Below are 14395 nucleotides of genomic sequence, written 5' to 3' on the forward strand. Positions count from 1 at the left end.
ATTACATTAAATGACACTTGGGGGCTGTTGATCAGAATTATAAGCTGCCATGAGTGTACATTAAGGATACTTTTTTTTTTTTTTTTTAATTTGTAAAGCATCACTTTAGACCTGTTTCATTTCTTTAGATTAACTTTTGGAATATAAAGAGTTTCCTCAGAGTAGTTTTCAATGGAAGAAAATGTGTCGTTTAAACCCACATGGCATTATAAGTGAAACATACTTCCTGGCTACAGAATGTTAGCTAAGTTGGTTGCAAGTTGCATAAAGTCTTATAAAATGTTGATCCCGTTCAATGACTCGCAAGCCAAGGTAGTGGCTCCGTTGTCGCTGACAGCTATTCATCCGTTTAATGCCATTGGGCATTTTTTTTATGAGCTTTTACCGAGTTGTCATCGGTTTGTCAAAGCAAATGAGTTTGAGAGATTGCCTGGTTCAGTAATAGCATCAAAGAAAATGAGTTTGTGAGATTGGTTAGTTTAGTAACCCTGTCGGTGTCACAAGTGGTAGCCACAATTGTTTCTCAAAGCAAAGCAATTTGTTGTAGCCTAAACTGAGACATTATCAGTTTGGAAGCTGAAATGACAAATGTGTTGTCCTGTCAAATTGCTGTTGAACAAATTTCAGGGTATCCTCGGAAGTCTGAACTGTGGGGGAAAAAAATAAAATAAAAATCAGTTCAGATCATTTCCAAGCCATGATAGTTTGTACAGAAATATCAAAAATTCTGCAAATACAGTATGTTGTGTATTATTCCATTTGTGTAAGGATGATTTTACACTGTCAATTTGTGCAAGTAAAAAAAAAAAAAAGTCTCATCAGCCATCTGCCTTGATGGCTACCCAAGATTTGCTATAATTAAATCTGAACAGAGGTTATCACTTAAAAGCTGTGCATTGTTTACTCTATAATTATAAGTGCAGTAGCTGTGAATGCTTGATGGCAGCTAGTTTAATTTGATCTTAGCAGATTTGGCAGTGTTCTTGCTGAGAGACACACCGCGGCTGAATCAAAACTCACAAATAGAAATCAAAGAGACTTCTGGCACAACTTCACCTGCTTCCACGGTGTAGAAAGAAAAAGGTCCAGAGGTCAAAACTCCAGCAACACTTAAACGCACTATACAGAAAAACTTTATTATTAGTCCGACGCATTTTGGGTCTAATAAAAAGTTCTTCTGTTTACTGCAAGTGTTGCTTGAGTTTTGACCTATTATGTTGGTGAGTCAGAAAAGGAAGTCTTATGTTTTGAATTAGTCTGTGGTTTGACACATGTGTCTCACCGGTCACTGAGGCTTGAGACAAAGTAGAAGCCTGAAAAAGTTGAGCTGTGTTGAGTGAATAGCTTTTATACTTTTCTGTCTCTTGAATCAGAAGTATTCTGACACTGGACCATTAGGAAAGGGCAGAGTCACATTTTATGCCTCAACTAAAATTACACTGATGTATCTTTGACCTGTTGGGATATGTACATGTTAATGCAGACTCCATTAAATTGTCTGGTAGTATTGGGTCAGTCTGAGAGGTACTGACTTGCAACACTCGGCAACAGCCAGATAATATATACTGTTTACCGTTGGTTCCTGTCAGGTCTCCAGTAGTGCTGATGGATAAATGTTATTTTCATCATCATCGCGATATGAATATATACCATATACACATTGCAAAAGACTGAGAGAAATGCGATGAATTAGAAAAAATAATTTTATTCACACACGCAGAGGGGTTTCAAGGCACAGCGCCTGAGCCAAATGAATGGGGGAAAAAACGACCGCATTTGGTGTCAGGCTGCAACCTCACACATAAACACAGAGGCGGCAGTGGAGACCAGTGAGCAGTGAACTTTTTACCTGAGCTGACAACAACTACAGTCGTAGCTCTGTGAGTGTCATTACGTTTGCGAATACAAAAGCCATTGGCCTCCTTCATCACACCGCATATTCACCAAGATTTAAACATGTAGAAAAGCTACATTTTCAATTTGTCCCATCTACCGCGGTTTGTTTTAGACGAGCGCAGCACGCTAACTTTAAGCCAATAGTGAACTGTTATGAACAAGCCAAAAGAAAAAGTCTTCTGTTTACTTTTGGAAACTTATAACTGCAGCTGGAGACATGAATGTTACCTACAGCAGAGGGAGGAGGATGGAGGAGATGACATTTGTTTTTTCATCACAAGTCATATCGTCATCACAATATTTAACAGTGTCAAAAATGTTCCTTGTATCGTTTAGGCCTAGTCTCCAGTCTGACCTCCTTCTTCTAGATGTCTGAATGGGCTAATTAGGTGTATTTAAACCTGATAATCATCCAGTGTATCCCTAAAGTTTGTGTCCAACAGACACTGGGTGGGCTGTACTCTTAAAACACTCATTTATTGAAGTTAACTGGGGGCAATTAGCCCTGTGTAGTTGTTAACTGTCCTTTTTTTATTTTAAAATCAACAAGTTGATTCTCTCTGAAACCAACATTATATAACATTGTCTTAATAAGGCAAAGGCAACAATGCTTTTAAATAATATCACACAGAATATCAACATGTTATGTTACACACATGGCTATTGCACACTGGTACTGGCAGATGTATTTAGTTTTATGAACCACACATAATAATAAAAGATAAACATATATAGCTTGGGTAAACGTGACTTAAATAGAATGGCTACGGGTCTGGTCCCTATTAAAGACTCAGTCCTGTCTGCCTTCTCAGCCATTACTGAGTGCTGCTGGGGTTTGAACTAATGTTACCACAAGAGGCTCATTTGCCAGTCTGGCTGTTTGTGGCATCAGTCTGGGAGTGCAGACTGTGGCTTTCTGTATAAGCAGAGGGATGGTACCTTTTCAGATGGTGTGAAAGGTTTGTGTTTCACATCTGTGTCGGCACAGGTTGCCTGCATATTTTACAAAGGATATCTCTCTGCTGTTGATCCAGCTTTAGAAATCCAAACCATTTCCAAAATCACCGATGTCATGTGGTGTCTATTCATCACAATTACCTCGTCTCATGCAGATGTTTGACTCCCCTCACAGTCGCCCATTTTTGTGTTTCCAACACTGTGTGTTTTGCTTTGGCCGACATGTCAGCTATGTATTCGTATTGCTGTAGCCTAACAGATGGATTGTGTAGATGAGTGTTGACCCAAATACAGAACAGATGCATGTATTATAATTACTCATCAGTTTATCTTCATTATTGTGGGAGTTAATTTTGATTGTTTTATCATCCAGCCCCACATAGTCATATTTGAGGATACAACTATTCTCTGCTTTTCACTACGCATACATAAGCTGCTGGGAAAGAGTCCGTGTTGTCTGCAAGTAAAAGCGTAGGTGGTTTTCTGTAGTCTGCAAGTTTTCAGGCCATCCTTTTACCGTTCTAAGGATATGTGTAGCAATATGTCTGAATTTCCTCCATTGTCCAGGTCGTGGTGTCTATAGAGTAAACAGACAGCTCAGGGAAACTGTGAATTAAAACATTGTCACCTATTCACAGCCGTCATGCTGCTTTGGTCAGAGCTGTTTTCTTTGGTTACGGTTGTGTGTTTCTGTTGATAGGCCCCACTCCGGGTTTTATTTTTCTCAGACAAATTTTTAAATCTGCATGTATCCAGTGGTAACCCTGTGGTCATATTAAAAAGGGATAAATACTGTTTGCAGTTTGAGCTTCACAGAAAACTATTTGAAAGGTATAATCAAAGCAATATCTCTGTTTCATTGTATGTAGTAGCAGCAGTGAGAATCTTAAAGAAATGTGGTTGTAAATGTTAATTTATACTTTATATCATAGTGTAGGAATTTCCTTTTCGTGTAGCTGGCTGCTTTTTGATCTTAGGTACATAGAGGTGCTGAAAATCAGGTCATTAACACTTGCTCATTAAATGTTGAATTCTGAATGACTGCTGTGTAGGTGGTAACCTTACTTCAGTGGTGAGCACGGTGTCGCAGAGGATGTACTATTAACATCTCTTTGTACATTGGATATGTGACACGTTTGCACACAGACTGAAAGTATATTAAAAGACTATATGATTCTTTCAACCATGGCACTTGAGCTAAAGAGTGACCTTGCCAGTCATATTGCTAAGCAACCATCTGTATATCTAACTTAAACCATTATTAACTGCCACCACAAAAAGTTTTTTTTTTTTTTTTTTTTTTTTAATATATCTAACTGGCTGGCAAAGCAGTGATGCTGGATTGTGAATTATGGGACCTGCTAGTTTTTATCTTTGTAAACTAGGGACATAATAATTCTGAAGCCCCTCTGGGCACATTTAAGTCACCAAACAAAAAATAAAAAGACTGAACTGTTGATTTGGAGATTTATTAAACCCCCACTGTAAACTAAAGCTTTCTGCTGTTTGATGGATAAAAGGGAGTTTCAGTGTGCTTTGCTGCATCTCAAACAATCAGTAAAAGTTTGGGCTCACAGAAAGTCTGTTATTTCAGAGCAATTGCTCAGCGGTGAGGTTAAGTGATCTTGCCCGGAAACTGGCTCAATAATGCTTTGTAATGCTGCATGCAGTGCCTCCAGTTACTAGCAGACCAATTAAGCTGAATTTTAACTTTCAGCCGTGAGTCTGCTGTGGAGTCAGAATAGAGAGGACCCGATTTCACTTGATCAATTTGATCAAATAAACTCCAAAATTTGAATATAATGTCCCAATTACTGCCCTCATTCCCGATCACTGCTGTTTGAATAGATGAGTCCAAACGTGTACATTCCTTGTGCATGCTAGTATCATGATTATTCATAATTAATTGATTTTCCTTCTGTTTGAACCCACTCATTCCACACCACTTTGGATAAATGTACAAGCTAACCTGTGGCCAGTTGCACTCAATGCTTATATGAGCATGGGGATTACAATAGAGGGAAACAGGCCGACCATGAATACCGCTATGCATTAAATAGGTGCAACAGAGAATAAAAGGACACACAGTGAAAATAGATAAGATGTCGAAGCCTCCTAAAAATCTTAAAAATTATAAATGGTTTCTGTATGGTTTCCATTGTACACAACTTAAACAAATCTGCAATGTTTTACCTGTCCACAGACTTATGACTGACGTCCGTTTTCACTCCTCTGCCTCCCTGCAGCTTTCAGCTTGGACACAGAGCAGCCCGACTACGACCTGGACTCGGACGATGAGGCATTCGTCATCAAGCTGAAAAAGAAGATGGAGATCAGCTTCCTGCAGTTCGAGGAGATGATTGACCGACTGGAGAAAGGCAGTGGGCAGCAGGTCGGCACTGTTTGTGTCTCCGTCTTCCCTCAAACACAGCCGGCTTTACAGAAAGCCCCATCAAATACCTTACAGACCACTGCACAATGAGATTTGGAAAAAAAACAGTGACACCTGCATTAAGTAGTCTGCAACACAAAATAGAAACCATTTATGGTATGACAGCATCAGCATGAATTCCCCACAGAGCCGATTTGTCACCCTCACTACTGTGCAAATACATGTTATTTATCACAATGTGCAACCTCCGTATCTCTTAGCTGGTGAGTCTTCCTGAGGCCAAACTGCTGCTGAAGGAGGACGATGAGCTCATTAAGGAGGTCTTCGACTACTGGAGTCGAAAGAGGAAAAACAGCAAGGCTAACTCGCTCATCCCCAACGTCAAGCAGGAGAAGCGGGACGGCTCCAGCACCAGTGACCCCTATGTGGCCTTCCGACGGCGCACAGAGAAGATGCAAACCAGGAAGGTCGGTTGACTTTCATTCATTCATTGTTGTACTGGCAGTTTGGATGTGGCTGTGATTGTTGTTAACTTCCAGATCCTTCTCTGTGTTGGCCTCAGTTATATGTCTGGGGCTTATTGCACTGTTACATTGTTGTTCTTTTTTATCATAGTTATTGTTTCTTTTATTAATTGACAATTGTCAGATAGAGTTTTGATCTTTTTGTTATGCTATGCTGCAGCATATATTATTATGCTGTGGTGCAGAGATTGGGTATTATTTGAAGAGATTTTTAGATGTTACCCATAATTCTCCTCATCTGTTCCTGATCAACTCCTCTAATTCTTGTCTTTGAGTTCAAAGCTAAAGCCACCTTTTATTTCAAGCTAATTAATGCTGACATTTGCCATAGATGACAATGTATTTTTGGATTCTCTCTGCTTTATGGTAACACACACAAGTTGAATGTTAGGTCTCACATTGTCTAGTTGGACACACTATCATTAGTTGATTCTATGGCAGTATGACTTCCACTGGGGACAAAATAAATTGTCCCACTTTGCTTCAGGAAATATTTTTGACATGTTAGACAGCTTCCTCAATGCATGAACAAACTTTAAGACGATTACATTTCACTGCATCACTGTCTTTTGTGAAGCTTGGTCTGAATAGCCAGATCCAGTTTGTCATATAAAACACTACATGTAACCGAAACTGGGATGTAGTTGGGATAGATTCTCAGTATCTGACTCTGTCAGGCAGACAACAGAAGAATGCTGTCAGGCACTGAAAGTACATTGAATGAACAGCATCTTAGTTCTCATAGAGTGTGTAGTGCTGGCGTATAGCTTTGGGACCATCAGTACAGGTTTTATTAATGCTGTGTTTGACCCGATGGAATGGATTAAATGGCAAGGTGTGAGATTTAGTCTGGTTTTAAATTGTTCTGTCTGCTCAACAAGCCGAGCTGCTGTGTGAAATGGTGATTTTTTTTAATTATTTTTATTTATTTATTTTTTTTCCCTTTTCATTGTTATGGTTAATATGGAAAAAGGCTTGAGTTCCTGATCAGAAATGTTTGGATACATACACCACAAAAACACATCAAGTCCATTGATGTATGAAGCTCTTTCACATTCACCCCAGTCCATTATTTTAATTTTGTGATTTATACCCTGTTGAACATGGAGCAGACACTGACTCCATGAAGCTGTAGTTTCCTCTCAACCATCATGTGAAGGATGAATATGCCACCAAGTGGTCATTAGAAGAATTTAGTCTAATGCAGTTTTTAATCATCTTGATAACATGTTTGCTTTTATCCAAGTTAAGTCATAAAATATTCAAAGTATTAATGAATTAATACCTGAGAAATGTCTCTCTGCACTGGATCAATATAACTCACTGTGTAATTATTGTTAATTTAAGTGGTTTATTTTCTTGACCCTTTTAGTTTTTGAAACTGCCACATAAATTAGCAACATATTTAAGTTTACATCTGCTTATTATGAGTTGGCTCTATTGCTTTTTCTCATGTGCTTTGCTTATACTTTTCCCACAGAATCGTAAGAATGACGAGGCGTCCTATGAGAAGATGCTGAAGCTACGCAGGGATCTCAGCCGAGCTGTCACCATCCTGGAAATGATCAAGAGGAGGGAGAAGAGCAAGAGAGAGCTGCTGCACCTCACACTGGAGATCTTTGAGAAGAGGTGAGCTTGCCTCTGGGGCCGCACACATCATGCATTAGTACAGAAATAAAACAAAAAGCAGTTTGACAGCAGGCTGTCAAACACTATAAAGGAAGAAGTCAGCCATTTGCTCAAAGTGTGAAACTGTGATAAAAGAACAGTTGAAGCTATTTTTCTTTCTATTTCTGTGGTACTTGATTTTTGGCACAGCTTCCAAAAGAAGTTTCATTGCTGTAGTTTGAGGGGAAAACGGAGAAATGTGTCAACTGAAATGGTATCATCAGAGTCTCTGCTGGCTAATCCTTTGTCCCTTTTCTTTTCCAGAAACGTCATGTCAGACTTTGGTGGTGAGGTGATGGCAGAGGTTCTGGCTGAACGGGCGCTGGTGAGGCCGCAGATCATTCCTCTGGTTCCCCTCACCAACCAGTACCGACACCAGGACCACATAGACCTCAAGGACTACAAGTCTAAGGTGAGCCCCACTTTTCGGTACACGCTTGACACAAGTCTAGATAATTTGGGGATGTTGGAAAAGGAAGTCCCTATGAACATCTGATCACACCTAGTGAGGAGGCTCCTTATCTGCAGGATGAAGTTAGATTTTCGGTTGCATTGTTGTATTTTAGTGTTGCCTCTTCTTTCCCCTGTAGCCCGAGAAAATGGAAGTTCCTCGGCAGAAGAGGAAGTACGAGAAGAAGCAGAAGGTGCTGCCTCTGTCGTCAGGCACCCCACACCATCCGGGTCCTGTTGTCTTCAATCCCAAGGACCTCAACCAGTACGACTTCCCCAGCTCGGATGATGAGCCCTTCTCCCAGGTACACACACACACACACACACACACACACACACACACACACACACACACACACACACACACACACACACTCTTAAACACAGGCACTCATTTATGCAAAGCCATGGACCATATGCAGACTGTATAGTGATAGTTAATCATCAACATAAGTAACATAATTTATTTGTATACATTAGTACATTACTTTGTGTTAGCGTTTTAATTACTTCAAGTAAACATGATTTTGAAATTATGTTTTTAACAAAGAGGCAACCGATATTATGTCCTGATAAGAATTGTTGATTCTCAATTTGGTGAACAGGTAAATTTGAACTATTGCTTTTGAACAATAGGAATGCCAGAAAACTAGTTAGCTGGTCACTGACAGATCAGTTTGTAGAGTTAACGAGAAACTTATAAAACTACCACTAAGTATAAACCTGAACTCTTAAGTAGACCCTGGAACAAGAATTCAATGGAACTGTGAAAAATAAGTTTTTGTCTTAAATTGATGAGATGGTGATGGAAATTAGTGTCATGCCAAGTTTTTACAGAAAAGAGCAACAATGCACAACAACATGTTAGTTGCAAATATTTAAAATTATAATCTTCTGTCTTTCTAACCGTTTTCTCTGTCCTACTGCAATTGAGCTTCCCGAGCCTTTCCCATACCTTTTTACTGTAGGAGTGACTTTAGAGAGAATGTGTTGAACCCCTATTACTGCACTCTGCCCTTCATCTTTATAAATCCACTCAGAATTGCTAAACCACATGACAATTGGTTGGCAGCTGATTTAAGCCATAACCTCTGGCTTTGGTGTTATTAATTGTGCTCTTCCACTGACCTCTGACATCGGTGTCCACAGCTGCACTCAGGCTCATCAGAAGCAGAGGAGGAGAACGATCCAGATGGGGCCTACGCCTTTCGCAGGAAGGCAGGCTGCCAGTACTATGCTGTAAGTGACATCATCTTTTAATCCTGCACTGAATGTATAACAAAGCTGATTAGAGGTTCATTTCCTGTAGCTAACTATGTAAATCATGATTGCAGTGGTGAGCTTATGGGAGGCATAATAGATTATCGTGAGTATGTTTAAATGCCAAATGGCTGAAGTGAAGTTTTGGCTGTTAAATTACTGTCCAGCTGTAGAAACATGTTTTTGTAGTTTTCAGAACGTAACATCTACAGTAGGAGGACAGCATTTAGGAGTTAGAAGATTTTTAAGTTTATGTGAGTATTTTAGAAATGTAGTACATACACAGCAGCACGAGACAACTTGTTTTTACCGGGCTCAAAAGCAACAAGTCACCTGCTGAAGATACCGGAGGGATTTTACTCTGACAGAAGGAAAGAAATGGGTGAGGTTCAGCATCATTTCTCTCTCCAGGCTCGCCAGGACCGTGTGGGTAGCTGGCCGTGGTGTGGTCCCTGGGAGGGCGGTTTGGCAGAAGCTCGATTTCGCTACAGTCTCACCACGCTCACCGTGCCGCGGCGCTGCCTGGGCATGGCTCGACGACGCGTGGGACGAGGCGGCAGGTCAATTAACTTCCTTTTTTCGTTTGTTTGTTTTTTGTTGTGATTTTGCAACAATGTATTAAAATATCAAACCATACTATTCACTGGCTAAATGTATACCTTGTCAGTGGCTTGTAGCACAAGAGTGTATGATTTTGAATCTCACAGGCACTTGTGGCTAACAACTTAACTGTAGACAACTTTACAATGCCGGCAAAGAAGCAAGGACTTCTTAATTTTCTCTTTTTCACTCTTAGGTATTTTTATCTGATTGATTAATTGGTAGAAATCTGAAAATAATTTAGAGTTGCAGTACTAGTATCAAGAACTATAAAAAAGGCTCTCATACATAAATATCAGAAAGAAGCTGTTGTGATAATGCCAGACAGATGAGTCTACGTATCTGAATTGACGTGTCTCAGTGTTGAATCAAAAGGTCTGACCCTCTCTTCTTCTCTCAGGGTGCTGCTGGACAGGGCATACACGGACTATGACAACGTTTTCCACAGACTGGATCCAGAAATGCCTCTTTCCCCCTCTCCCCCTCCTCCCACAGCTACTTCACGCTCGCCGGCCATCGACAAGTTTGCCAGTACCTCAGAAACAAATACCTCGGACAGAAGTTCCTCCTCCTTCAACTCCTCTCTTCCCTCTTCCTCTCCCTCTTCCACGGACCTCAGTCAGATACTGTTGAATATAAAGTCGTGCCGATGGAGGCACTTTAGACCACGGACACTACCACTACACGAGCTGGATAACGCCCAGCCGCTATTCAGGAGGTTGAGTCGAGGCCTGAAACGCCCAGTCTTGGCCTCCGCAGCCGGGGGACAGCCCTATGGCTCTCAACGCCCGGGGAGGGTTGTCCCTGCACCCTCACCCATTGCTGGTAAGAAGCTTGGCTTCCTTGTGGATTCTCTCAAGCTCTGTGGGTTTAACTATTTTGCACCAGGGGCAGCTTGAGGTTGCGAGTCACCATCTCTGCTTTGATAATGAGTGACTTATTTAATTATGAAAATATTTTATTGAAAACAGGACACACACACACCTCTAGCACCACTTTGATCCCTCAGCCTTAGTGGTATTATTCCCTGTCAATATTTGGGGTTTTATTTGTCCTGGTGTTGAGATATCCATTACTGATATTCTGCTCTCACCCCTCTACAATTGGGGTGAATAAAAATGTGTTTGTGAAGAGAAAAACTTGAGGATGCACACTCTTGTCAGATTGCTTCCTTTTTACCCTATTAGTATTTTTTGTGTGATCTATTGTGATCATTTCCCCTTTGTCTTTTGGGATTGTTTTTTGTTTGTAAAAAGTAGTCCTTTTTTTTTTTTCTTTTCTTTTCTTCTTTTGTTGCTTGGCATTCACACTGCGTCGCCTCCCACCCCACCCAGTCCACAAGGTGTCAATTAAAACAGGGTTTAATAAAAAAAAAAAAATTCATGAGATGCACAGGAGTTATCGGGGTGTGTGGACACAGAGGGGGGGATCGTTGAATACAAACTAAATGCCACAGGTCCCTGGTGATATCACTGTGAGGGCAGTCGGGGTGGGGGGTTGATGTCGCTACAAGCTGCTTACAAGAGTTGTGCATGTTTTCGTGTGAAAGGAAAAACAACTGCCTATTGATTTTGTCTTGAAAAACTGATCTGCTTGCATAAATAAACTAAAGGACACAGAAAGAGCAAAGATCTGCATCTGTGCAGATTAAATACAGTAGTAAAAGTGGGTTGTATGCAGTGCTGAATTAATAAGTGCAGTATTTTGATTAAATGAGACAGTGTCAGATTGCATGAAATAAGCATGTGGTGCCAGAGGACAAGGTGCGACTTTCAGTGATGAGTCCTGTTTCTTGTGTCGATCGCTGATAGACTCAAAGGGAATAAGTAAATCAATATCGCACCGAGGCGCAAGGCCAGGTAACACTAATCAATAGAAAGCCACTGAAGAAAGACTTCAGACCTTGTTATTCACAGGTTAAGTGGTTGGGGTGCAAATAAGGCCATGTAGCAAGAACTTTAAAAATAAGAAACCAAGTGACTGGGAGAAATCAGGTTGGATCAGATCATTTTAGTATGTGTTTACTGGAGTAACATGGTTACCGTGTTACATGATGTGTGTACATGGAGCTCAGTTACGAGATTTCTTTCCTTCAGTGCATGATATATTTAAACCAAGTATGGAATATTTTAAGTGTATGACAAAATCCAAATGAAGTAAAATGGTTACTAAATGACATTTAATCCCAGTTGTTAGCACTTATGGAAAGTTTGACCAAACTCTCACAAGAACAGACCCACTCATCTAGTCTCACTGTCAGACTACAGGCTTAATATTGTCGATTTACTTTTAATAGAAGTGGTAAACTGCAGGCTCTTGACTCTCACACCCACAACACCCAATATGTGGTCGAAACCTTGCAGAACTTGCAAGTTGTGATGATATTTTCCACTGTAAGAATGTATTTCTTAATGTATATCATTCAGTTATTCATCAGCACAGTCTGTAGTAACGACATCAGTATAACAATGGCAAGAGTCAGCTTTTTCCGGAGCGGCTGAGCTGAGGAAAATGGCTGAAGTCTGAAACCCGAGTTTTAGTTTGTCTATCAGGCCCAGTCTTTTTGCAGTCTTGGCTGTTGCCTTATCAAACAATGCAGTGCTGAGTGGGTGGGTTAACTGTCTGACTAACCAAACAGGCATACCACGAAGAACCTTAAGGGTTCACTGGAAGAGGGAGGCAGAAAACCATCACTTGGTTCACTTGGCTGCTTACTAAAGCGTGATTTCTGTCACCAAGAAGAAATTGAAAACAAATATTTCTGTACATATTTGTACCGTCCTGAAACCTGGTTTCGGGGTTTGTGTAAGAGACTAAAACTGGATTCGAACATGAGTTGTGAGATTTATGTTGGTGAAGATAATCTTTCCAGATTTTCATGTGGAGCTGGTGTAGTTTCAACTACTGGAGCTGCTAAACTGCAAGGAGCTACCAGCACTTAAGAGCTGCATCATATTTTGAAAGCACAGAAAGTGTGTGGCCTATCTGAATGGCTTAATATGCATCAGGCTCTCGTCCCAAACTGGGTTAAACACCAGTTGGAGTTGTTTTAGTTTCTAAATTTGAGAATCCCTCGCCAACAAAAGAATTCTCATGTCAGAGAAATGTGTTGAGTTTAGATCCAAGGCAGTGGCATTTACATGTAGAAGAGTATTTTTCAGAGATGGAGCTGTCTGCCTGTATCTTCCTCTTGGGGGAACTATGTGATTTGCACATTTCAAACATGTATATGATGGTACAAATCTGTTTCCAGATTTGTAACAAAACTTTTTTTTTTTTTTTGTCCCTCTCAGCTCTCACAGCCGAACAGTACCAGCAGCATCAGGAGCAGCTGGCCCTGATGCAGAAACAGCAGCTGGAGCAGATCCAGCTGCAACAGCAAGCCAACAGCACCACCACTGCCAACAGCACAGTGGTCAGTATTCTGCTTGTCAAGCCAGCGTCCGCCGGTTACGTCTGTTCATTTTCTCTTTTGCTCTTTTCTCCCTCGCACTTCACCGCTCACAAACCCTTTGCCTCTCTCCAAACAGGGCCTGGCGAACACGTTGGACCAGGCCAGCGCTCAGTTCGCCGCCTCGGCCCTCGTCACCGCCGACCAACTGCTGGCTCTTAAAACCAAGGAGGAGCTAGCCCTGGGAGGCGGAGTCAATGGCATCCTCTCCCCCTCAGGTATGGCAAACACCCATTGTTGGCGCTGGTAGGCTCAGTCAGTGGATTTCAGCTTTTACAAAGTGGTCTAATTAATGTTATTATTTTAGATAAAAAGAGTGGTCATTATTCTTGCCTGTTACATGAGCATCATCCATTTTAACTACTCACAACAATAGGCTCCATAAATGTTTATCATTTGGAGCAATTTTGGATTTTTATTGTTTTGTCCTGAATGTAACTTTTGAAAACTAATACAGTAGCATCCAGAGTTATAAAAACTAAAAGCACTTGCAATTTCAAGTGCACTTCACCCAAGTGTAGCGACACAGTGTCACTAAACAGACAAAGCAAACAATGGCGGTAAAGTAATTACTGTCTAAAACCCATAATGGAGTGCACCGAAAGAGCAGATAACGGCACAAAGCAGACAGAACAAAACCTGCAGCACTAACCCCCGAACAACTGATGCCATTTGAGGCAGCAGGTTCGGGAGATAACCGTGGAATTTCATTTAAGATTTTTCTGCAGATGAAAACACATGCAGCAAGGATCTGTCCTTCACAGATAAAAGTGCTGAGAACTAAAAGTCCAAAATGATTGTGGAAGATTTTTTTGTTCTAATACTGACTTTCTTTGAGATTATGGTGGTAAAGAATAAATCCAGCTGATAACAGACCTCATGCCTCACAGTGTAGATTTAATACCATACAACTATGAACGATCTCAGAGTTTTAAAGTTAAGGAAAGTGTGTGCACACATTCTCAGCAGCTTGTTTTGTTTGGTTTATGAAAGAATTATCATTCACACTTTGAAAATCAAGCTGAATATTAATTATATATTCTAATAGTAGTTATTATATCACAGTTCATATTCAGTGCTTCCAAGTTTCAATATAAGTAATTTCAGTGTTTTTCTTCAAAGAACAGATAATTAATGATAATTAAAACCTTCCAACCCTCACCCCTGTCACCAACCAACCACCCCCACCCTTCCCCC

The 14395-nt window shown here is 40.6% G+C and overlaps 1 protein-coding gene across 2 annotated transcripts in view; it reads left to right on the plus strand.

Moving 5' to 3' along the window:
- LOC111668432 (enhancer of polycomb homolog 1-like) overlaps window positions 1-14395 on the plus strand; it is a 30418-nt gene that overhangs the window by 12221 nt on the left and 3802 nt on the right. For both annotated transcript variants that reach the window (XM_023424494.2, XM_023424491.2), the window contains 10 exons: window positions 5100-5245; window positions 5506-5712; window positions 7250-7398; window positions 7702-7849; window positions 8028-8192; window positions 9037-9126; window positions 9559-9707; window positions 10148-10572; window positions 13041-13162; window positions 13278-13416. In XM_023424494.2, coding sequence (XP_023280262.1) covers window positions 5100-5245; window positions 5506-5712; window positions 7250-7398; window positions 7702-7849; window positions 8028-8192; window positions 9037-9126; window positions 9559-9707; window positions 10148-10572; window positions 13041-13162; window positions 13278-13416 — 1740 coding nt within the window. The remainder of the gene's footprint in view (window positions 1-5099; window positions 5246-5505; window positions 5713-7249; window positions 7399-7701; window positions 7850-8027; window positions 8193-9036; window positions 9127-9558; window positions 9708-10147; window positions 10573-13040; window positions 13163-13277; window positions 13417-14395) is intronic.

Source organism: Seriola lalandi, unplaced genomic scaffold (assembly GCF_002814215.2).
Source record: "Seriola lalandi dorsalis isolate HSWRI2012SDOR001 ecotype SW California unplaced genomic scaffold, Sedor1 jcf7180002054736, whole genome shotgun sequence".
Taxonomy (NCBI): Eukaryota; Metazoa; Chordata; class Actinopteri; order Carangiformes; family Carangidae; genus Seriola; species Seriola lalandi.